The 26,600-nt window shown below is 39.0% G+C and overlaps 1 protein-coding gene across 9 annotated transcripts in view; it reads left to right on the top strand.

The window, feature by feature from the left end:
* The window catches only part of LOC142317360 (uncharacterized), a 418,387-nt gene that overhangs the window by 364,692 nt on the left and 27,095 nt on the right, over positions 1 to 26,600 (top strand). For all 9 annotated transcript variants that reach the window (XR_012754719.1, XM_075353851.1, XM_075353857.1 and 6 more), the window contains one exon: positions 25,141 to 25,176. Coding sequence is in view for 8 of the 9 variants with exons in the window: in XM_075353851.1 (XP_075209966.1) it covers positions 25,141 to 25,176 (36 nt within the window). In the remaining variant the exon portion in view is untranslated. The remainder of the gene's footprint in view (positions 1 to 25,140; positions 25,177 to 26,600) is intronic.

Below are 26,600 nucleotides of genomic sequence, written 5' to 3'. Positions count from 1 at the left end.
GCCGAAAATAATCATAAATATATATCGGGAACATGGTTTAATAGGCAGGCCATACCTTCGCTAGAAAGATCAGTGAGCTTTTCGTGTCGTGATAAGAACCTACACTATTCGATTCAACTGGTGATGATCGAGGAAAAAATCAAAGGCCAAGGGCATCGGGTGAGGACTAGAAAAATACACATTCCACAAGGTAACTAAGGAGCCCATTTCAGCTTTTTTCGTAAACCTGAAGCCGCAAGAGAACATAAGACCATATTTGAATTGAAGTAAGTAGCGAATTGCAGCGTGTCGTTCGTGTCATCGCGGAAACCGACAGTCCTTGAGCCTGTCGGTTTCTGTTGATACCTGTTTTTTTTTGTTTTTTTTAGGGCGAAAAACGGTTGAACGTTATCATCGCCCGGATTTTTATTTTTTATTTTATTTTTAAATATATAAATAAAAGTAACTAAAGCTGTTAGATAAAATTAAAACTTAAAACTACTATCACAGGAAACAAAATACGGAATGGGTGTAAAAGGTCCATTCTCGGATAACAAAAACACTAAAAAAAAACCACTAACATGTAACTTAAAACTACGTTAAAAACTAACATATTAAAAATAAATAAAACTTAAAAATAAAAAGGAGATGAAACTTAAAACTATTATGTTTAAAGTCTTACAACTAATTATATATATATATATATATGTATATATATATAAAATTTGACAAATTCCGATAGGGAGTGTAAAAGGCTCGCTACTCGGATAACAAAAACAATACATAGGACTAAAGTAATTAAATTTTTATGTTATGTTAATTTTTTTGTATTAACCCTATACTACGCAAAAACAGAAACATCCGGTTTAAAACCTCCTTATCATTACACAAGATACCACGGATGTTTCTGGGTAGTTTTACGACGCAATGCCGCATAATATATGCAGTCCACGAGTATGTGGCGCACAGTCACGCGGCAGTTGCATCGTGCGCATAGAGGTGCTTGTTCTCTTGTCAACAGGTACTCGTGTGTCCTATCCGCAATCGACAGAGAACTACTTCCTCACGCCGGGGTTTTCTGTATGAGGAGTCCCATGGTAACACAGAATCTTTAATCTGACGGAGTTTATTATCAACGGTAGCCGTCCAGTCACCTTGCCACCTTGTTCTTAATAATTGTTTTACATAGTTAATGAAATCAGAAGTAGTAACTCGGGTAGTGAAAGGAGGCTGGTTACATGCTTCTTTGGCAGCGGAATCTGCATGTTCATTACCTGGAATCCCTACGTTGCTAGGGACCCAGCAAAAACTGACTTGTGTGTTGCGATTATTCAACTCAGCGATTGCGTTGTAAATTTCAATGACGATAGGATGTTTGGAATAAAAGTTTTTTAAGCCTTGGAGAGCACTACACGAGTCACTGCAAATAAGAATTTTTCTATATTTAGGGTTAATGATGTTTAGAGCGATATTTATAGCGTAGTTCAGCGGTAAACACACTCGTAATACCGGGTAGACCAAACATATAAGTTCTTTCATTGACAACAAATGCACACCCAACTGTATCGTTTTGTTTCGATCCATCAGTGTATACAACCGCGTCTGGTTTCATCTTGAAGAGAACACACTGAAAAATTTGCTGGAAGACAATAGGTAGTGTTGATTGTTTATTGTATGTCGTAAGGTCAAAAGTAAAATTTATAAGGTTTATTCTCCACGGAGGATATGAGCAAGGATATATAGGAAAGAATGACGGTTTGTCAACATTTATATGCTGCAGTAGACGCCGGATACGGACACTAACAGGTGCAGTACGATGTGGATGGTCCTCATACTTCCCTAGATTAGGATTTCTAAAGACTGAGTCAAGAGCCGGGTGATTTAGCTGTCCTCTGAGACGAGCAAAATAACATAATAAAAGCTGGTCTCGTCTATCCCAAACTGATGGTTCACCACAGTCTACAAGTAAGCTTGCGACAGGACTTGATCTAAACGCGCCTGTGGCAAGCCATAGGAAAGCATGATGTACACTATCCAGCATTTTAAGCACGGTTTAACGAGCTGAAGAGTAGGCGACAGAACCATAATCTAAACGGAAGCGAACAAAGGAATAGTAAAAACGTATCATACATGACCTATCGGCTCCCCAGTTGGTGTTACTAAGGACTCGCATCATATCTAGAAGTTTGGAACATTTTGTTTTCAATTCTTTTAAATCTTTGACCCAAATAAACCGGCTATCAAAAAATAAACCTAAAAACTTGACGTAAGTAGAGATAGTAATAATCTCTCCGTTCAGAAAAACTTGCGGAATAGAAGGGTTTCGTAGCGGAGAAAAGACTACACATTTTGTATTTTCGGATGAAAATGCGAAACTGCAGTAGTCTCTCTGCTGTGGGTGTTGAACAGCTTGCAATGTAAATAGCAAAGTCGTCAGCAAATAGAGAGCATGAGACAGGAGCCTGAACACATTTGGTAATATCGTTTATGGCTACAGAAAATAAGGTGGCACTTAATACACTACCTTGGGGCACTCCATTCTCCAAGATGACACTATCTGAGAGCGAATCATCCACACGAACACGAGCCGTTCGGTGATTTAAGAATCCCCGGATAAAAGCAAGCATATTGCCCTTGATTCCCCATTCTTTGAGAGTGTTAAGAATACCACGTCGCCAGGCTGTGTCATACGCCTTATGACGCTATCGAAGAAGATAGCAACGAGGTGCTGGCGATTGAGGAAAGCGTTTTGTATGGCTGTTTCTAGTGACGCTAGATGGTCAATGGAAGATCATCCTTATCGGAAATCACACTGTTCTGGTGATAGAAAGCCATGTTTTTCCAAGTACCATGTAAGCCTGCGGTTTACCATTCTCTCCATTATTTTACACAAAACGCTTGTTAATGAAATAGGGCGGTAGCTTCAGGGATTCGTTTGGTCTTTACCAGGTTTTAGTACTGGTATAATAAATGCTTCAGACCAGCCGGGAGGGAAAACTTGTTCGGAGAATAAACCGTTGAAAATATTCAAAAGTTGTTGTAGTGCCGAATTAGGAAGGTGTGAAAGCATGGAAAGGCGAATGTTGTCCGGTATAGGGGAAGTGTCCCGTGAGTTTTTAAGTGCATGTAACAATTCTTTAAATACGATAGGAGTGTTTAATTCACCAACCGAATCACCAATGTTTAACGATAATACTTCTATTTGTATCTTGTAACGTTGAAAAACGTTATTATATGATGAGGTGAGAGACACCGAGCGGAAAGATTTTGCTAGACTATTTGCCACTTCCGAGGATGATGAAAGGAGTTCTCCTTCATCAATAAGACCAAGAATAGATTGTTTCGGTGATCCGAAAATTGCACGAATTTTCTTCCACACAGTAGACGTGGAAGTAGTGCGTGAGATAGTGCTCACGTATTTCGTCCATAAATTCCTCTTAGCGTTCAAGAATACCCGACGGCTCACCGCTCTAGCCCTACGGTATAAATTTAGATGTTCGGCTGTAGGCCTACGATTAAATTTGCGTAGTGCCTGCCGTCGATTCCTAATAGCATTTTTGCAATCATCGTTCCACCATGGAACGAAAGGACGTCTAGGATTACCCGATGTTTGTGGGATATATCCGTTGGCATTCTCAAGTATCATGGACGCAAAAGAGGAATACTGATCGAGGATGTCCACTCCATCGTCATACTGCGATTGGAATGCTTTATGGTATCCACTCCAATCTGCCTTTTCAACAATCCATCTCCGTGGCCTTCTTTTAATCTCGCAGTCTACACCGAAACCAATAATAATTGGTCTATGATCACTACCGTGAAAGTCATCACAAACAGACCAATTAAAATGAGGGAGTAAATTCGGTGAGCATATGGAGAAATCAATGTTAGATACAGTACCAGATAATAAGGACGTCAATGTGTGTGATCCATTATTCAGTTGACAAAGGTCCAAGTCTTGTCTCACTCTGTTTATCATATTTCCTAGAGTGGAGCAGAAGATTGAACCCCAGGAAATATGATGGGCATTGAATTCTCCTACTATTAACGATGGAGAGGGTATTTGCGTGAGGAGATTTGAGACATCTAAAGCACTGAACTCAGTGTTCGGTGAGGGATACAGATTGCAGATATGCAATTTGAAGGGAATAGAGACCTTTACTGCAATAGCAGGAATGACAGTGGTTATTGAATTCTTGTAGCTGACACCCCATTCTTCATGAAGATAGCCACTCCACCACTCTCCCTACTGTCTACTAGGCAGTCGTATCTCTCACAGAAGTATCCACTGAGTGTAATTGGGTCATGTTGTAGAAGGTGAGTTTCTTGGAAACACATGATTAGTGAATAATGTGCGTGCGCCAGTACTCTAATATCTACAATGCGGGACCGAATACTTCGAACATTCCACTGAATAATGTTAATAAGTGTAAAAAAATCAATAAAAAAATTAAATAATTAAATTTCAGAAAATATATAAAAATTAGTTGTACGTGATTCGGTTTTTATTTTTTGTATTTTTTATTTTAAGGAACTCTATTACCCTAGGGTCGGGTGGTTCTTCTACCGTATCCTCAAGTATATGAGGTGATGGTGGAGGAGATTTATTTGAATGGGATGCTGCAGTTGACATCCCAGACGAGATAATTATGTGGGTTCCCTTTACGAGGAGCTTATTAGGTGGCTTACTGCCAGCTGTGATAGTCGCTACTCGTGCCGGTACGACTTTGGGAGCAGGAACTTTCGTGTGTATCACACTGTTGGATTCACTAACTGCGACGGAGGACTTTTTATTCATTTTTGTCACCTCTGAAATAGTGGCTGTAAGTGAAGCTACTTGATTAGAAAGTATCTGAACAAGTTTTTAAAACTCATTGCAGGATCCGCACTGCTGATTATTAACAATTATAGGAATTTGTTTAGAAATAGCGGTGGCAAAAGATACATCTGGTTTAACCAGGTTCCGTGAATTGTTTATCATTTATATTCTCTACGTGCAGCCGGGAAAGATAGTTTTTGCGCCGTACAGATTTTGAGAATTGCCTTTTCTTTTTTAAAAGCTGGGCAATCTCGGGAGTGGACTGTATCTGGACCACTGCAGTTTGCACAGTTTTCACTTTCTTCGCAGTTAGTGTCATTGTGACCTTCTTTACCACATCGAGCACAGATCTCAGTTTTCGTGCAAGATGTTGTAGTGTGACCAAAACCTTGGTATCTGAAACATTGCCGTGGGTTGGATATGAATGGTCGTACCCGAACCGAGAGGTAACCCACTTTAATCTTCTCTGGTGGAACAGGGAGATTAAATGTTAATATAAGAGACGGTGTCGGTTCTTCTGTTCCGTTCTGCCGTTTCATTATACGTTTCACTTAAACAACATCTTGGTGGCAAAGCTCATCAACTATTTCAGAGATATCTATATCTAAGAGCTCTGGACAAAAAATTACACCCCGGCTTGTATTTAACGTTTTGTGGCTTTCTGCACTTATATTTATACCACCCATATTACAGAGACGTAAGATAGATCGACTCTGTTCATCGTTGAATCTTTCGATCAGAATCGATCCGTCACGTAATTTCCTGATATTCTTCGGGGAGCCACTTGCACCTGTTACAGTTTTATTTATAAGGAAAGGTGAAACCTTTTGGAGGGAGCCACCTTCCTGACTATTTCGGAGAACAATGAATTTAATATTTTTAGAATTCGATTCTAATAAGTAATGGTTCTCTTCAGTAAGACTTTTATCCTCGTCAGACAAAGCTGACTGAGGTCTCTTCACAAGACTGGATTTGGTGGTTTTTTCAGATAGACAACCAACCATCATTGTGTTTATTATTGGAACTGAAATTTTGGTTCCACGACCACCGGCGAAAAATGGACCACTCCAGCAGAGCTCACGCGTACTGGAGCTAGAGCTAAATACAACTGGGTTCGCCCTGGTGCCCAGAGGACATCGTTCGAGACTCACTACGTAGAGCCATTCACCCATCGGCACGATTTGTTCCTACCTTGGGTTACGGTTGCGTTTCGTAAGATGTCGCAACACCACCGAGTGTAAATGTAAGAAATATCAGTGTAGGTTGTTGTTGTGTAATTGTGTAAGTGTGTATGTTGTAATTTATCTAGTGTTCTTGGTGTAGTATATGTGTATAATGTAAAGTGTTCTGCAGCTCATTGTATAGTGGGAAGAAAAGCTGCAGAGGTTAGGCCCGTGGGGACGCCAACCCCCAAAGTCTTAAAGAATAAGACTCCCCGTCGAGGGGTTGATGCCTGTTGACATGAGGTGTCAACTAAACGGGCAAAACAAAAATAATTGTATGAGACCTTTCCGCTGTGTGTGAGAGAGTGTGAAATAGTTGGGAAAGCAAGTGGGTAGTTCTAAATCTACGCCTGGAAATTGTTTCGGGATTCCAAGCAACATAGTGGTCTACAGACCTGCATGCCGGATATACGTGACTTTTATTACTTCAAGTATGTTATCTGCATAACTCTGGTAGAAAACATCTATGATTCAACGTCGGACCACTTCCCTGTCTTACTTACATTGAATACGAAGATGCTGAGGAGGAGAACGAAACCTATTCTGCATGCGAAACAAAACTACTAGGTTTTTTATCAGGGCTGGATCAAGGAGAAATTGACTGACCCAATTCCGCTTTACACCGCTGAGGTTATTGAGTACACGACATACCTTATAACGCCAGTCATGCAGGAATGTGGATTGCGGTCAACACCTGAAGATGTTCATTCAGCCAGAGAAAATTACCTATCCGCCGAAAGTGGCAGATGTAATTGTCTCAAAGCGGTGTCTTAGCGGAATTGGCAGCGATTCAGTAGGCCAGAATACAGGATTCTTCATTATATAATGGCGCGTAGGCTGAGGATTTTGTTGAATAATATCAGGGACGAGACACTTAAGGAGTACATTGGTAATCTTTCTCAATTGAATGGAGAAAGATGTATGAAGGAAGGATGAATGTGGCGGAAGGTTACTATTACTCTGGTCTCCTGAAGTGCGTCCAGCGTACTGTGGTTAGATCCGCTTTTTGGTGTTTTTGGCTGCTGGTCGAGTGTTGACCTTCCAGTGGTTTCAGGCGTACTGAATTGTGGGATTGCGATCGCAGTTAGTGCTTTCTATTATAGACTTGTCGTTTCACTTTCTGTGGAGGGTGAACGGAGTAAGCTTTTGACGGCGCGTACCTGCCTCATCGGAGCTGAAAGGTGGCAACGACTTCTCGTTGTGGTCCCTGCAACAAGCAAGGGAATATTTTTGTTCTTTCCCTAGCCCTGCTTGCGGTCTTTTCAGAGCGAGGGCCGTTATCCGTGGTTTTGTGCCGTACGTGTTCCGGATTGCACTCAATAGAATAAGAAGCGGCTAAGAGGTACAAAGAATGACAGGGGAATAAAGAAGATCCCCAGCTGTCCGTGGCTCGCTGCGGGCAGTCGTCACATTCGGGGGTTCGCCCACAGTTTTTAGTAGTAGGAATACATCGAGTATGTCTCGTCCGGATAGTAGGCAGGCTAGAGTATCTCTGGCCAGTCTTGATGACCAGCTGGTAGTTCGGCTTGGGCGCACGAGGAGAGCGGAGGTTTCACTGTTTCCCTTGGTGGAGGATTTCGTGGCTGCCCAGGGTCAACCTGGCAGCTCCGAGGCTATGCTGGCGGCGGCTTGACAGAGCCTAGACTATCTTTTAGATTTTATCGAAGGCCCCAAGAGCGTCAGCGCTAGTCTGAGAGGCAGAATGTTGCCGCGATTGCGGCATGTTAAACGTGTGCTGTCTGCCTTGGTAGATGGTTACGAGAAGTTGTCAGTCAAAGTAGTTACTGTCCCGACGCCTGCCCCGAGGCAGCAAAGGCGTTTCGCCGATGTTGTTAAAGGGAAGCGTGAGGCTAGTCAGGCTTCCAAGCAGCCCGAGGTTCTATTTGTAAATCAGCCTGAGGAGTCTACTAAAACTAGTAGACAACTCAAGGAAGACTAGTAGACAACTCACTTTCAGGTCGCTCTTCGTAGGGACCGAAAGAACCTCAAGATTACGGAAATTAATGAGACCAGCAAGGGTATGGTTGTGGTTGCAAATGACAAAGAGACAGGCCGAGTCATCCAGGAGTCTGAAGAGGTGAAAAAGCCCGAGGTCCAGGTCGACCCGAAGCGCAAGCCTAGGCCCCGGGACATTGTCTACGACATTGACCGGCGGCTATCTGATAAGGAGGGTCTGTCTCTCGTGAGGGAGCAGAACACCGAGTTGGATGAGGCTGCATTTGCAAAATAGTGTAGGCTACTCTTCAAGACCGGACGCCGTGAGGCTCAGCGGTATCCCGGTGTTTTTGAACTTGGTGCTTGTCTCTTTCAGAAGTTTTTGTCTGAGGGATGGTTGTATGTCGATTTTACTTCCGGTAGGATTAAGGAATACATTGATGTGAAATGGTGCTCCACGTGCTGTCATTTTGGTCACAGACAACCTATGCGCCTGTTTGGGCGCATAGGTTGGATATGAATAGAGCACTACTTCAAAATTTAAGGAGTGCCCAGCGCAGAGCCTTTATGGTACCCACTTTTGTTTTTAAAACAACCTCCTTTGAGTCTACTACCGTAATGGTAAAGGCTCTTCCAATCGATTTAGTGGTGAAAGTTCGGGCAGCCATGTGAAAGTTGAGAAGAGGTCAGGAGGCCAAGGCATTTGGGATACGGTTTCGGGCCGGGCCAGTACCGGAGAGGAACGGTGATCTCAATGCACCGGATCTAAATTTCTTTCAGTTGCCTATCTCCCGTCTGCGGAAGAGGCTATGGAGCCTTGCGATGGATTCATGGCAGCTGGAATGGCATGCTACGAATAAGGGAAAATCCTTATATACGTTTATACAGGATTTGGGTGATGATATGCGTGAAGTGCGTTTTTAAGGGCAATGGGTGCCCAGGTGCTCGCCAACCATGTGGATTTGAAACAATGATTTCGGTTCCACCTGGTGGCTGATGAGTTCTGCGTCTGCAGGAAGGTCCAGTCAAATGAGCATATGATGTATGACTGCTCGGCTCTTGTTTGCGGAGGGGGGGTAGATAACGGTCTACCCTGGAACTTAGAGGTCAAGCGGAAAATTAGCTTCTTACAAACGGCGAGTCTGTGTAGTGAATGCCGCATTGTCGGATCGTGTGGGAGTTCCTCGATGAGGTTGCGTTGTTCAACCGACATCGGTAGATTAGTTAAGGGAATAATGACTTCTACCGTGATACTGTGGGAAGCTAATCAAGAGATAATGGCTGGCGACCAGCCAGATAAAGCTCCAAGCGCATTAATATGCTGTACAGGTACTAGCTGTCATTCAGCGACCGAGGCGTGACATGAAATTACAGTATTTTTAATACAATAACAAAGGGTGCGCCTCCTCGGTTTTAGTTTTATTGTATAACAAATGAGCGGTTGGGACACGTGAGCAGGTTGTATATGGCACCTTGCTTAATCCGCTCACGCTGTTAGGTAAGCTCATTAGGAGCTAATATATTATTGGTTGCTAAACTATTTGAGTCACAGTAGCCGTTTTTGGCACAGACATTTGGTCATATTTTCTAGGGCGACCAAATGGGGTTGTGGCGGTAGAAATGCCAGTTAATCAAATTACAGACAAGTTAGCCTTTTACCAGTCTTATCAAAATTGTTCGGAAAGCAGCTACTTCGCAGGCTTAGACCAGTTTTGGTGAGAAAGGGTGTAATTCCGGACCAGTAGTTTGGGTTTAGGTGAGGCCATTCCGCCATCGAACATTTCTATAGAGATGTCAGGGTCATAAGTGGATGTCTGGAGGAAAGTAAATTCTGCTCGGCGGCGTTGTTAGACATCCAACAGGCGTTTCATTAGATATGGATATCTTTATAAATGATATCTTTAGATATGGATATGCTTGCTTTATAAATTGAAACTACAACCTCCTCAACTCTAATTCCTAGTTTTACGAATTTATCGAGGGGCGTTTCCCTCAGATGAAATGTAATGATGAGTTTTCGAGATTCTTTGAGATAAGGTCGGGTATTTCTCAGGGATCTGTACTGGTCCGTGTTGTATTCAATATTCGCTGCGGAACTTCTAGCTCTGAAGGATTGCATCGTAGCAACATTTGCCAATGACATTGCTATCCTGACCGTTAACAAAGACCCTGGCCTAGCCTCACGGGAGTTACAAATGGTATTAGTCCGTGTCTGCGCGTGGGACATAAAATGGAGGATTAAAATAATTAAGATATATCGAAGCCTGTCACATTGTACATGGGAAAGGGTAACTGCTCAGTGTGTATATAGATAGAATCTTGATCCCACAGAGTCAGAGCGGTACTTGGGACTTCACCTGCATCGGCGTTTGACCTGGAAGAGTCACATGAAGATGAAGAAAAAACAACTATACGCAAGGTATAGGGAACTACATTGGCTGCTGCGGAGAAACTGAGGTTTTACGATGTTCAGCAAGATATTAATTTATAAGGCTCTCCTGGAACAACCTAGACGTACAGTGTGAAGTTGTTGGGAACAGTTAGTACTAGTAATATAAAAATCATGCAACGTTTCCAAAAAAAAGTAACGAGAGCAATTGCCATGGTTCACGCCGAATGATTAAATTTACGATTATCTAAAGCTTCCGTGTTTAAGAGGTTTCACGACAGCACGTGATAAATACCATCAGAGACTAAAAAATCACGTCAACCACTTTGCAATTAATCTACTCGATAACTGCATGGACGTCCGACGGTTGAAACGTCTCCATGTACTCGACTGAGGGACTAATGCATGAAGTTTGAAATTTGATAACCAATCCTCGTAGTATTGTTTTTATTTTTCTTTGATATTATTTATTATTGTTTTTATTCTTTATAATTAATGTAGGGTTTCTATGAACTTTGAGGTATTCAGATTAATATTTTTAAGATATTAGACCTGACTTGAAATTCCATATTGGACTTTAAGATTACTTGTACCTGTTTTTGTGAATGACTGTGAATTGCTTAGGAACCTCCTTATCACATGCTTTTTGTCATGAGACTTAGTTATGGCTCCACTTGGGTAGCCGATTTTAATTATTAGTTGTTGAAATAAAGAAAACAAATCACACAATTAAAGAAAAAAAAATGGGAAAAAATAACAATGCGAACTTTCTCAAGTTTTATACTGAAAATGAATATTTAAAATTTAATATTCGATATTGAATATTGCAACATGAGATACAAACTAATTAATTGCAATTTTTGATCTTTAAACAAATATCTATTACTTCTTCATTAGAAAAATAGCTAAACTATTTTTTTTTTGTCTTCAGTCATTTGACTGGTTTGATGCAGATCATCACAATTCCCTATCTAGTGCTAGTCGTTTCATTTCAGTATACCCTCCATATTCTACATCCCTAACAATTTGTTTTACATATTCCAAACGTGGCCTGCCTACACAATTTTTTCCTTCTACCTGTCCTTCCAATAATAAAGCGACTATTCCAGGATACCTTAGTATGTGGCCTATAAGTCTGTCTCTTCTTTTAACTATATTTTTCCAAATGCTTCTTTCTTCATCTTTTTGCCGCAATACATCTTCATTTGTCACTTTATCCACCCGTCTGATTTTTAATATTCTCCTATAGCACCGCATTTCAAAAGCTTCTAATCTTTTCTTCTCAGATACTCCGATCGTCCAAGTTTCACTTCCATATAAAGCGACACTCCAAACATATCTTTTCTTGACATTTAAATTAATTTTTGATGTAAACAAATTATATTTCTTACTGAAGGCTCGTTTAGCTTGTGCTATTCGGCATTTTATATCGCTCCTGCTTCGTCCATCTTTAGTAATTCTACTTCCCAAATAACAAACTTCTTCTACCTCCACAATCTTTTCTCCTCCTATTTTCACATTCAGTGGTCCAACTTTGTTATTTCTACTACATTTCATTACTTTTGTTTTGTTCTTGTTTATTTTCATGCGATAGTTCTTGCGTAGGACTTCATCTATGCCGTTCATTGTTTCTTCTAAATCCTTTTACTCTCGGCTAGAATTACTATAACATCAGCAAATCGTAGCATCTTTATCTTTTCACCTTGTACTGTTATTCCGAATGTAAATTGTTCTAAACATCATTAACTGCTAGTTCCATGTAAAGATTAAAAAGTAACGGAGATAGGGAACAACCTTGTCGGACTCCCTATCTTATTACGGCTTCTTTTTTATGTTCTTCAATTGTTACTGTTGCTGTTTGGTTCCTGTACATGTTAGCAACTGTTCTTCTATCTCTGTATTTGAACCCTAATTTTTTTAAAATGCTGAACATTTTATTCCAGTCTACGTTATCGAATGCCTTTTCTAGGTCTATAAACGCCAAGTATGTTGGTTTGTTTTTCTTTAATCTTCCTTCTACTATTAATCTGAGGCCTAAAATGGCTTCCCTTGTCCCTATACTTTTCCTGAAACCAAATTGGTCTGCTCCTAACACTTCCTCCACTCTCCTCTCAATTCTTCTGTATAGAATTCTAGTTAAGATTTTTGATGCATGACTAGTTAAACTAATTGTTCTGTATTCTTCACATTTATCTGCCCCTGCTTTTTAACATTCTCCCATTCTTCATCAACATTTTCTACCTTATCTTTTTTACTCAGACCTCTTGCGATGTCCTGCTCAAAAATCTTTTTTACCCCCTCTTCCTCAAGCTTCTCTAAATTCCACCGATTCATCTAACACCTTTTCTTCAGGTTTTTAAACCCAATCTACATTTCATTATCCCCAAATTATGGTCGCTATCAATGTTTGCTCCAGGGTAAGTTTTGAAGTCAACGAGTCGATTTCTAAATCTTTGCTTAACCATGATATAATCTATCTGATACCTTGCAGTATCGCCTGGCTTTTTCCAAGTGTATATTCTTCTATTATGATTTTTAAATTGGGTGTTGGCAATTACTAAATTATACTTCGTGCAAAACTGTATAAGTCGGTCCCCTCTTTCATTCCTTTTGCCCAGCCCGTATTCACCCACTATATTTCCTTCCTTGCCTTTTCCAATGCTTGCATTCCAATCTCCAACTATTATTAAATTTTCATCTCCTTTTACGTGTTTAATTGCTTCATCAATCTCTTCGTATACACACTCTACCTCATCATCATCATGGGCGCTTGTAGGCATATAGACGTTAACAATCGTTGTCGGTTTAGGTTTTGATTTTATCCTTATTACAATGATTCTATCGCTATGCGTCTTGAAATACTCCACTATACTCCCTATCTTCTTGTTCATCACGAAACCTACTCCTGCCTGCCCATTATTTGACGCTGAATTAATTACTCAACTGACCAAAAGTCGCCTTCCTCTTCCCACCGAACCTCACTAATTCCCACTATATCCACATTCATCCAATCTTTTTCCCTTTTTAAATTTTCTAGCCTACCAACCTTTTTTAAGCTTCTAACATTCCACGCTCCGACTCGCAGAATGTTATTTTTCAATCTTCTGGTGACCCCTTCCTTAGTAGTCCCCAACCGGAGATCCGAACGGGGGACTATTTTACCTCCGGAATATTTTACCAAAGAAGGCTTCTCCATTATTGCTATGTGAAAATGCAGAGAGCCACATTTTCTTGGAAAAAAGCAGCTGTAGTTTTCCATTGCTTTCAGCTGCACAGTACTCAGAGGACTGAGTGATGTTGTTATAGCTGTTTAAGTCATTCTGACTCACGCCCCTAACAACTACTGAAAGAGCTGCTACCCTCTTTCAGGAATCATTCCTTAGTCTGGCTCTCAACAGATACCTCTCCGATATGGTTGTACCTTCGGCCAGCTACTCTGTATCCCTGATCACTAAAGCCCCCTCACCAACGGCAAGGTCTCATGATTCATAGAGTAGTTACTATAGGTACTAATAGGTAAACTATTAAACTGCTATTTTAAAAATTGTAATATACGCTTACGTACGTGATCATCTCGACTCGGATATTCAATTATTCAAATGTGTACACAATGTAGTTACCGAAGAATATATATATATATATTATTACCACATAATGCCTACCCCGACGGGGAGTCTTATTCTTTAAGACTTTGGGGGTTGGCGTCCCCACGGGCCTAGCCTCCGCAGCTTTCCTTCCCACTATACAATGAGCTGCGGAACACTTTATATTATACACATATACTACACCAAGAACACTACATAAATTACAACATGCACACAAACACAATTACACAACAACAACCTTCTTTCTTTCTTTCTCCTCTTTCTTTCGAACGATGTCCTCTGGGCACCAGGGCGAACACAATTGTATTTAGCTCTAGCTCCAGTACGCGTGCGCTCTGCTGGAGTGGTCCATTTTTCGCCGGTACTCGTGGGACGAAAATTTCTGATCCTATAATTAATCCCAAGATAGTTGGTGGTCCATCTGAAAAAACCACCAAATTAACTCTTGCGAAGAGACCTCGGTCAGCTTTGTCTGACGAGTACTACAAATCTTCAGACTTGAACCTTAAAAATATTCGATTCATTGTTCTCCGAAATAGTCAGGAAGGTGGCTCCCTCCAAAAGGTTTCACCTTTCCTTATAAATAAAACTGTAACAGGTGCAAGAGGCTCCCCGAAGAACATCAGGAAATTACGCGACGGATCGATTCTGGTTGAAACATTCAACGCCGAACAGAGTCGATCTATCTTACGTCTCCGTAATATAGGTGGTATAAATATAAGTGCTGAAAGCCACAAAACTTTAAATACGAGCAGGGGTGTAATTTTTTGTCGAGACCTCTTAGATATACATATCAATGAAATAGTTGACGAGCTTTGCCACCAAGATGTTGTTGAAGTGAAACGTATTATGAAACGGCAGAAAGGAACAGAAGAACCGACACCCTCTCTTATATTAACATTTAATCTCCCTGTTCCACCAGAAAAGATTAAAGTGGGTTACCTCTCGGTTCGGGTACGACCATTCATACCCAACCCACGGCGATGTTTCAGATGCCAAGGTTTTGGTCACACTACATCTTGTACAAAAACTGAGATCTGTGCTCGATGTGCTAAAGAAGGTCACAATGACACTAACTGCGAAGAAAGTGAAAAATGCGCAAACTGCAGTGGTCCACATACAGCCCGCTCCCGAGATTGCCCAACCTTTAAAGAAGAAAAGGCAATTCTCAAAATCTGTATGGAGCAAAATTTATCTTTCCCGGCCGCACGAAGAGAATACAAAAAGTTAAATAATTCACGGAACCTGGTTAAACCAGATGTATCTTTTGCCACCGCTACATCTGAACAAATTCTTACAAATGTCAAATATCAGCAGTGTGGATCCTGCAATGAGCTTAAAAAACTTGTTCAGATGCTTTCTGATCAAGTAGCTTCACTTACAGCCACTATCTCAGAGCTGACAAAGATGAAGAAAACGTCTTTCGTCGCAGTTAGTGAATCCAACAATGTGATTCAAACGAAAGTTCCTGCTCCCAAAGTCGTACCGGCACGAGTGGCGACTATCACAGCTGGCAGTAAGCCACCTAATAAGCTCCCCGGAAAGGGAACCCACATAACTACCACCTCTGGGATGTTAACAGCAGCATCCCATTCAAAAAAATCTCCTCCACCATCACCTCATTTACTGGAGGATATGGTTGAAGAACCAGCCGACCCTAGGGCATCGGAGTTCTTTAAAATAAAAAATACAAAAAATAAAAACCGAGTCACGTACAACTAATTTTTATATAATTTCCGAAATTTATTTTTTTATTTATTTTTTTACACTTATGAACATTATTCAGTGGAATGTTAGAGGTATTCGGTCCCGCATTGAAGATATTAGAGTACTAGCGCACACACATGATCCGCTAATCATGCGTTTCCAAGAAACTCACCTTCTATAAGATGACCGAATTACACTTAGAGGATACTTATGTGAGAGATACGACTGCCTAGTAGACAGTAGGCAGAGTGGTTGACTAGCGATTTTCATGAAGAATGGGGTGTCAGCTACAAGAATTCAATAACCACTGTCATTCCTGCTATTGCAGTAAAGGTCTCTATTCCCTTCCAATTGCATATCTGCAATCTGTATCTCTCACCGAACACTGAGTTCAGTGCTTTAGATGTCTCAAATCTTCTCACACAAATACCATCTCCATCGTTAATAGTAGGAGACTTCAATGCCCATCATATTTCCTGGGGCCCATCCTTCTGCTCCACTCGAGGAAATATGATAAACAGATTGAGACAAGATTTTGACCTTTGCCTACTGAATAATGGATCACACACATTTATGTCCTTATCAACTGGTACTGTATCTAACATTGATCTCTCCATATGCTCACCGAATTTACTCCCTCATTTTAATTGGTCGGTTTGTGATGACTTTCACGGCAGTGATCATAGACCAATTATTATTGGTTTCGGTGTAGACTGCAAGATTAAAAGAAGGCCACGGAGATGGATTGTTGAAAAGGCAGATTGGAACGGATACCATAAAGCATTCCAATCTCAGTATGACGATGGAGCGAACATCCTCGACCAGTATTCTTGTTTTACGTCCATGATACTTGAGAATGCCAACAGATATATCCCACAAACATCGGGTAATCCTAGACGTCCTTTCGTTCCATGGTGGAACGATGATTGCAAAAATGCTATTAGGAATCGACGGCAGGCACTACGTAAATTTAATCGTAGGCCTACAACAGAACATCTAAATTTATACCGTAGGGCTAGAGCAGTATGCCGTCGAGTATTCTTGGACGCTAAGAGGAATTCATGGACGAAATACGTGAGCACTATCTCACGCACTACTCCCACGTGTACTGTATGGAAGAAAATTCGTGCAATTTTCGGATCACCGAAACAATCTATTCTTGGTCTTATTGATGAAGGAGAACTCCTTTCATCATCCTCGGAAGTGGCAAATAGTCTAGCAAAATCTTTCCGCTCGGTGTCTCTCACCTCATCATATAATAACGTTTTTCAACGTTACGAGATACAAATAGAAGTATTATCGTTAAACATTGGTGATTCGGTTGGTGAATTAAACACTCCTATCGTATTTAAAGAATTGTTACATGCACTTAAAAACTCACGGGACACTTCCCCTGGACCAGACAACATTCGCCTTTCCATGCTTTCACAACTTCCTAATTCGGCACTACAACAACTTTTGAATATTTTCAACGGTTTATTCTCCGAACAAGTTTTCCCTCCCGGCTGGTCTGAAGCATTTATTATACCAGTACTAAAACCTGGTAAAGACCAAACGAATCCCTGAAGCTACCGCCCTATTTCATTAACAAGCGTTTTGTGTAAAATAATGGAGAGAATGGTAAACCGCAGACTTACATGGTACTTGGAGAAACATGGCTTTCTATCTCCAGAACAGTGTGGTTTTCGACAAGGAAGATCTTCTATTGACCATTTAGTGTCACTGGAAACAGCCATACAAAACGCTTTCCTAAATCGGCAGCACCTCGTCGCTATCTTCTTCGATATAAAAAAGGCGTATGACACAGCCTGGCGACGTGGTATTCTTAACACTCTCAAAGAATGGGGAATCAAGGGCAATATGCTTGCTTTTATCCGGGGATTCTTAAATAACCGAACGGCTCGTGTTCGTGTGGATGATTCGCTCTCAGATAGTGTCATCTTGGAGAATGGAGTGCCCCAAGGTAGTGTATTAAGTGCCACCTTATTTTCTGTAGCCATAAACGATATTACCAAATGTGTTCAGGCTCCTGTCTCATGCTCTCTATTTGCTGACGACTTTGCTATCTACATTGCAAGCCGTTCGGCACCTACAGCAGAGAGACTTGATAGCCGTCTTACTTGGGTCAAACATTTAAAAGAATTGAAAACATAATGTTCCAAAATTCTAGATCTGATTCGAGTCCTTACTAACACCAACTGGGGAGCCGACAGATCATGTATGATACGTTTTTACTATTCCTTTGTTCGCTCCTGTTTAGATTACGGTTGTCTGGCCTACTCTTCAGCTCGTCAAACCGTGCTTAAAATGCTGGATAGTGTACATCATGCTTTCCTTCGGCTTGCCACAGGCGCGTTTAGATCTAGTCCTGTCGCAAGCTTTTTTGTAGACTGTAATGAACCACTTTGGGATAGACGAGACCAGCTTTAATTATCTTATTTTGCTCGTCTCATAGTACAACCAAATCAACCGGCTCTTGACTCAGTCTTTAGAATTCCTAAACTAGGAAAGTATGAGGACAACCATCCACGTCGTACTGCACCTGTAGGTATCCGTACCTGGCGTCTGCTGCAGCATATAAATGTTGACAAACCATCATCCTTTCCTATATATCCTTGCTCATATCCTCCGTGGAGAATAAACCTTATAAATGTTAATTTTGACCTGACCACATACAATAAACAATCAACACCATCTATTGTCTTTCAGCAAATGTTTCAGTGTGTTCTCTCCAAGATGAAACCATACGCGGTTGTATACACTGATGGATCGAAACAAAACGATACAGTTGGGTGTGCATTTGTTGTCAATGAGAGAACTTATATGTTTGGTCTACCCGGTATTACGAGTGTGTTTACCGCTGAACTATACGCTATAAATAAGGCTCTAAACATCATTAACCCTAAATATAGAAAAATTCTTATTTGCAGTGACTCGTGTAGTGCTCTCCAAGCCTTAAAAAAATTTTATTCCAAACATCCTATCGTCATTGAAATTTACAACGCAATCGCTGAGTTGAATAATCGCAACACAGAATTAAGTTTTTGCTGGGTCCCTAGCCACGTAGGGATTCCAGGTAATGAACATGCAGATTCCGCTGCCAAAGAAGCATGTAACCAGCCTCCTTTCACCACCCGAGTTACTACTTCTGATTTCATTAACTATGTAAAACAATTATTAAGAACAAGGTGGCAAGGTGATTGGACAGCTACCATTGATAATAAACTCCGTCAGATTAAAGATTCTGTATTACCATGGAACTCCTCATACAGAAAACCCCGGCGTGAGGAAGTAGTTCTCTGCCGATTGCGGATAGGACACACGAGGGTCACACACGAGTACCTGTTTACAAGAGCACAACCACCTCTATGCGCAAGTTGCAACTGCCGCGTGACTGTGCGCCACATACTCGTGGACTGCGTATGTTATGCGGCATTGCGTCGCAAATTTAAACTACCTAGTAACATCCGTGATATCTTGCGTGATGATAAGGAGGTTTTAAACCGGATGTTTCTGTTTTTACGTAGTAAAACGAAGATAAACAGAGGGTTAATACAAAAAATTTAATTAGTATGTATTGTTTTGTAATTGTATGTATTGTCCTATTTATTATTTTTGTTATCCGAGTAGCGAGCCTTTTACACTCCCTATCGGAATTTTGTTTTTATTTTTTCTTTTTTTTTTGTTTTTTTTTCTTTCTTTTTTCTATATAAATATATTCATATTTTTTTGTTTGTTTTTTTAAATTCGTCTGTGATATATTAGTTGCAAGATTTTTGTGATATTAGTTGTAAGACTTTAAAGGTAATAGTTTTAAGTTTTATCTCCTTTTTTAGTTTTAAGTTTTATTTATTTTTAATGTAATAGTTTTTAACGTAGTTTTAAGTTACATGTTAGTGTTTTTGTTATCCGAGAATGGGCCTTTACACCCATTCCGGATTTTGTTTTTGTGATAGTAGTTTTAAGTTTTAATTTTATCTAATAACTTAAATTTCTTTTATTTATTTATTTTCCGGGCGATGATAACGTTCAACCGTTTTTCGTCCTAAAAAAAAAAAAAAAAAAAAAAAAAACAATGCCTAATTTAATTTCGGGTGACGAACACGGTAGCAAATCAGATGTTATCTAGCGCACACTATACGTACGCGCTGATACAAGCATCACTACCGCCGCGCAGATGACCGCACAGTTCTCCCCCATTGCGGCGCTGTACCCCCATCACTCACAGGCTCCAATAAAACAGCAGGCACGAGAGAGAATTTTCAATTCATCGTTGAATACTTGGAGAAAACCAAGAAGCAGAAGAAGATGTAAAAAGACTGAAGAATTTCCCTGGCCTTCTAAATTTGGGATCTCCCAGCGAATGCTATCATCCCCGCCGGAGCAGCAGGCCTGGCCGACCCGCCTAGGGAGCCGCTGGACGCGGCCGCTATCTTACCGCTCCAACTCGCCGGGCTTCAATCGCCCTGACCAGCGGACTCCAACAGTAGCTGGCCCAGCGTAGGATCGCTCTGGGAGTAGCGCCTCGGCCGCGCCAGCGAAGGCCGACTGACGCCAACCCGACACTGCTGGGCTCTGGAGACCACCAGTGCCCCCCTCTAGTGGGGACTGCCGCTGAGGGAATGCCCTGTCTACGTTCAAAACAGCCCTTTCCAGGGCCACCACAAGGTTATGAATTACGAGAAGGCGAAGCCATTCGACGATAACAGCCTTTCTCATGGCTACCTTAAAGTTAGGAAGTGCCACGTGCTATCGAAGCCATTCGGCGACAATATGTATATCTTATATATATCAATCTAAATATCTAGGGCTCAAACCTCGATATTATCGCCTGTCAAGTGTTAAGAATCGTAAAGTTTCATGGGAAAATATTGATAAGATTTCTTTTCAAGTATGGATTCACTAATATAAACTATACGGTAAAATTAGATAGTATGTATGGGTATTGAAAAAATTACCAGTGAATATATTTCACAAAAATGTCGTATTTAACCTGTATGCTGAAATAAAGATGAAGAGATAAAAATGTGTCCAACTGTCGAGCTTTCATAATTAATAATAATATATTATCAAATATCACGCTTATTTTTTAATTGTAAAAATTCATTTCAACTTGTTTTAGCAATCAAATTATAATTTTGTAACATTCCCAAAACAATTTGCCTATTTATTTTAAAATGGATATAATTGAAATGTTATCGAATTTTATCTGGTTTCTTGTTTTTGACATAAATTTTATTAATAATTCTCTAACATTTTTCGAGGTATTTAAAGAATAATAATTATTCTTTAAGGCAATTTAAACCCAAGATAAATAAGTTATTTACATTAAGGGAAAAAGTTTGTACACTACTAAGATGTGTGTGTGTTTGGGGGGGGGGGGTGTATAATTTTACTTACTAGAAGGACCAAGTAACTGACTAATGCCAACATATATGATAAATTTAAACTATTCTTATCGAGTGAGTCTATATACTCGTAAATATACGTCATCATACCATATCATATACGTCGTATATATGATTTATATTCGTCTACGAACTAACAGATTTTCTATAGACATATGTACGAGAGTATTTTGTGGTTTAATTACATGCATTAAAACATACATTTCTAAAATGTTATTTAAGATTAAACTGTTAGTTTAATAATTTTGAGGAAGAAATTTATTATTGTTTTTATTTTTTATGGGCGGGTGGTTCAGGTATTAACTACTTTTGTCATTAGCCTTTTCCCAAACAAGAAAAATAAAAAACCTTTCCAACCCAGAAAAACTAACTGTATACAACCATTGTGAAAATAAAATATATTTGAAAAATTACAAAATCTATAGTTAAAGCATATCACATTTATTTATCGCTTAGATTTTTCCTTAGGCAATCCCTGCTTACTTTATTTTTCCATCCTCCTGACGGCTTCCACGTAAGATGTCAAGGCATCTTAAGTCTCGAAAATGTTATTTTACTCCTTTCTCGATACCAGGGTGGTTTTGCGGCCAGAACCAATGTGATACCAACCTAGATGGAGCCGCTACCATTGTTGTCTCATAATGTAAACTTAATGCACTCCCCAATGACATATTTTGTGCAACTGAAATATTCGGCCACTGCAGGGGACTTTTTTGCTTTTAGAATTTCTATAGCTGCATAATCTATAATTCCTGTACCCAAGGCCTTCTCTATCATAAACTCCATCGCACCACGCTCAGCCTTCTTCTGCATTCTTTTCTAAACTTTCCTTCGCTTTATAACTGCTTGAAGTACTCCAGTCCTTCGACCACTTATAAGTCAGTTTATTTTTTTGCCTTTTCAAATGACTTCTTAACATCTTTGCCCAACGTTTATCGGTGTATGGATCTTCGCGGGTTTTGCTAGTTCTTTTTGCTGAGGATATTTTATCCTAATATCTCTAACTCAATCAAAGCAGCAAGGCTCTGCTCCACGTTAACTCTTAACTGGTCGTGTCGGGTCTATATGACCCAAGACACTATTTTATATTTAAAGTTTAATATTGCCAACCTAATGATATTAGGTTGGCAAGCCTGCTAATCTCCTATCGTAATCCGTTCTATCAGTTAGTATCCAACTTACCTAGGTTTGTGTAATATAAGTAACAAAAATAAGCTATTTGACCAGACGCGAGCAGGTGTGTTATATTATTGCCATTTACTTAAAAATTTAGACCATATTTTAGTAAAAAATTCACTTGTTAAAAGGTATCTCACTTCGGGAAACCCAAAATAACTTGAACAAAATAAAAATACATTTTGAAGATCAAGACATTACTGTACTTTATGTTCAACAACCAGAGGAGCAAGATTGGAATTTAGAAGGAAACGTAAACGCTGTCACCTTTGCTCGAGCACTAAGGACAATAAATATAATATTGTGTGTATGAAACGTGGGCACAATATTTTTAAAATTCACACTTCTTTTATTTGTTAAGATATTGATTAATGTTAGTGTTGGAAATAAAAAATTTCTTACTCTGAAATAAATAATTTAAGTAAAAATATACACAAATGTATTGTCCAGGACATCAATTTGACACCAGGCAAATTGTGCGTTGTTTACTTGTAGATTTTCGGCTTGTAGATGGTGTTCTTTGGTGGTTTCGGTTTCAATTAACCACACATCTTAGGTACGGTCGAACTGAGAATGTACAAGACTACACTTCATTCACACTCATACATATCATCCTAATTCGCCCTCTGAAGTATTATCTAAACAGTAGTTATCGGAGGCTAAACAAGAAAAAGAAAGAAAGATGTTCGGCTCAGTTCGAATATTTTTATTTGAAAACATATTTACAGATGAGTTAAAAGTTTTTCTTCAATCAATCGAGAATAATTATATTTTTACGACAGCAACGTTCAATAAAAATGAAGATCATTCTCTATTTTTTACAAGGTTTAGTAATTAACGTTTTTCTTTGATTATTTCGTTTTAAACAAGGAGATATTTATTTTTATTTGAATAAAAAATAATTTCTTTTTCGAATATAAGCGTTCATTTATTTTCAATTTGAATAACGTAATATTAATTTACGAATGTTCAGTTCATAGTGACCCGACGCAACTAGTAATATTGTAAAAAGAGCGTGACCAGTTAAGGGTTAAATTAGGATGATGAAAGAACAAAATCCGCTTTCGTATAAATCGTTGTTAGTCGAGGTGTTCGACTGCTGACAACTTCCCTTGTTTCAGGATAACATAGTTTATGAAAGATTTTAACCCCCTGAGTAGTCATTTCCATTGCGTAAACCGGACAGTTCCTTGAACAACAGTTGCGATTCCCTTTGCAGTTAATGCAAACTGTGGAATCTTTGCATGGATGACCTTCATGATATTTCATTCCATGAATACAGATTTCTTGCCTTTTATATGCAAGTGCAGTGTGTTGGAAATTCTAGCATTAAATTATTGCATAGGTTGCGGTATGCATAAACACAAATCAAAAGAACGTTACCATTTCTCCTCATGTTCAACCTTCGTCTTTGTGTCACACATTGACTTGAGAATTCCTTTAATGTTTCTTGTTCAGTGTAATAAGAAAGATCGGCACAAACAACTCCTTTCAATGAGTTAACAGTGTAATGAGATGTGAAGGCCAGAAACTCACCGATCTACATTAAAGCTTGAACATTTTGGATTTGAGAGTCATTTTCAGAATCGACGTACAGACGGTCAAAAGTCTTACATATATCCATTAATATTATATGTAAGTTTATTTGTAATAAATGAATAGATTTATTTTTGTCTTCAGTCATTTGACTGGTTTGATGCAGCTCTCCAAGATTCCCTACATAGTGCTAGTCATTTCATTTCAGTATACCCTCTACATCCTACATCCCTAATAATTTGTTTTACATATTTCAAACGTGGCCTACCTACACAATTTTTTCCTTCTTCCTGTCCTTCCAATATTAAAGCGACTATTCCAGGATGCCTTAATATGTGTCCTCTCTTCTTTTAACTATATTTTTCCAAATGCTTCTTTCTTCATCTATTTGCCGCAATACCTCTTCATTTGTCACTTTATCCACCCATCTAATTTTTAAGATTCTCCTATTGCACCACATTTCAAAAGCTTCTAATCTTTTCTTCTCAGATACTCCGATCGTCCAAGTTTCACTTCCATATAAAGCGACACTCCAAACATACACTTTCAAAAATCTTTTCCTGACATTTAAATTAATTTTTGATGTAAACAAATTATATTTCTTAAAAAGAATAAATATATTCATAAATAATTATTACAGAACAAAATATAAGCCAACATGTATATAATAAGGAACAAACAAATGCGGTACGTATAAGAGAAGAGAAAAAACGACGTTGAAAATAAATAAATTAATTTTTTTTAATTACATTGAAATAAATAAGACAGAATGATCTTTTAAACACACAAATTAAGAAGTAGTAAGATATATGAGAAGAATACAAAATATGTTGAATTATTAAAAAGAAAAATAATTGTTAACTTCTAAACTTACAGGAACTTTTCCTCCTATCCCGATTTTTTTTAATGAAAAAAAAAAGTATGTATTTGGATCTTGATTCGGATAGGATATCACGATGAAGTTATTTATGTTCACCGTTCAAAATAGAATTTGTAAGGAAGAAATTTATAACCTCTAGTATAAATAATGACAGTGTAATAGCCAGGTAGAAAAGAAAAAAATACATGAAATAAGATTCTTTGTCATGATACAGATAGTATAAGTCTATTTCGAGAAATAGATTTAACATTTGAAGAGTATGAAACCTGACTAGAATTTGAACCCAGAATATTTTGATTGATACCACATTTGCATATGGTATAAAATAAATTTAAAAACTTCTGAAACAATTACTTTATTTATAAATACGTATTTTATTTATTTATACACTTATTTCATTTAATTTTTATATATTTTATTTTATTTGTTCCACTGGATCCCTTTCAATGGTGTAATGTATTATTTAATTTTTCATTGTTTCAGATTGGACTGTAGTTATATTTATGTTACTTCTGAATGGTAAAAAATTTATTTATGTGTGTCTTAATTATACTCAAAAAATATAAATCCTTAACCACATTATTAATGTAGTAAAAGATTTGGTTAATGTGGTAGATTTTTGAAATCTAATTTGTTTTGAAAAAACTATGCAATCATTAAGAAATATAATTTTTTCATATTTTTTTTTTTTTAAATTAAAAGCTATTAATAAAGAAAAATTACTTTAAATTTTCAGCAGTAGTTAAACGAGCCGGTTCTGAAACACTTAAAGGTCATAATTTGTCGCGACCGAACCGGACGTCAGGGTATGATGTCATCGCGTAGTATGGTGGGAGACCTCGATCCGGTGTATCTGCATAGATCTAAATCCTGCATCTTATGTAGTACTGAGTAGTTTTCTGTGATGTCTGAAATGCAGATCTCCGTGAATCAATTGTATTTAATCTCTGGGCTATAGCCGCTCATAAATATAGCCAGCTTTGACAAACTGGCATCCAACTTACCAGAATACGCATTTCAGCATATCTGGAAGTGTTTCAGGGAACAAGAATTACCACTAGTTACACAAAAATGTGTATATCCTTACGACTACACCGACTCCAGTTCGAAGCTTGAAGAAATGACCTTACCTTCTAAAGAACATTTCTACATTGGAATAACCAACTCTAACAAAAATGAAGAAGATTACAAACATGCACAAAGTGTATGGTATTACTTCGGCTGAAATACGTTTGGTAAATACAATGATAGCTATTTGAGATGTAACAACCTGTTACTGGTAGACATATTTGAAAACTTTGAATCACTATGCTTAAACATACAATCTAGATGCAACCCATTCCGTATTGGCTCCAGGGCTGGCTTTAGACGCTATACTGTATATAACGCAAGTTCAGTTACAGCTAGTACATGTTCGTGTAGGTGAATCAGACATAAGAGGTGGTAAAACAACTTGTGTAAAGAAACATGATAGCCCATACCACAAAAACATGATAACCCATACCACATAGGCTAAGATAGCCTATGTTGATGCCAATAATTTCTACGGTTATAGTAATCTCGTTACATCCTCAATCACAATTCGAATCGGTAGACGAAAAACAACACCAACGCGTATTCGACTTTTCTAATGATGAATGCAAATGACGATGAGATCGGTTATATTGTCGAGATAGATATTGAATATTCTTCTCAGCTCACGATTTAGACAATGAGCTGCCTTTTCTGCCGACAAACGGGAAGCCATCCGGTTCTGTGTGGCCTTCGCATAGGTGGTATCCTGACTGCGGTAAGATGGAATATGGCTTGAAGCCTTTGAAAATTACCTCTAGTAAAGCCTCTTAGAGCTTAATAAGGAGGGATCGGTGTGCCGTTTAGATTCGTCACATGGCGGGTGTCTTCCCGTTCGAGATTAGGATGTACAATGCACTGACGACACTATG

This window comes from Lycorma delicatula, chromosome 1 (assembly GCF_047948215.1).
Source record: "Lycorma delicatula isolate Av1 chromosome 1, ASM4794821v1, whole genome shotgun sequence".
In the NCBI taxonomy this organism is placed as follows: domain Eukaryota; kingdom Metazoa; phylum Arthropoda; class Insecta; order Hemiptera; family Fulgoridae; genus Lycorma; species Lycorma delicatula.
Note: the sequence above shows the minus strand (reverse complement) of the source record. Positions and strands in the feature narration are given on the sequence as shown.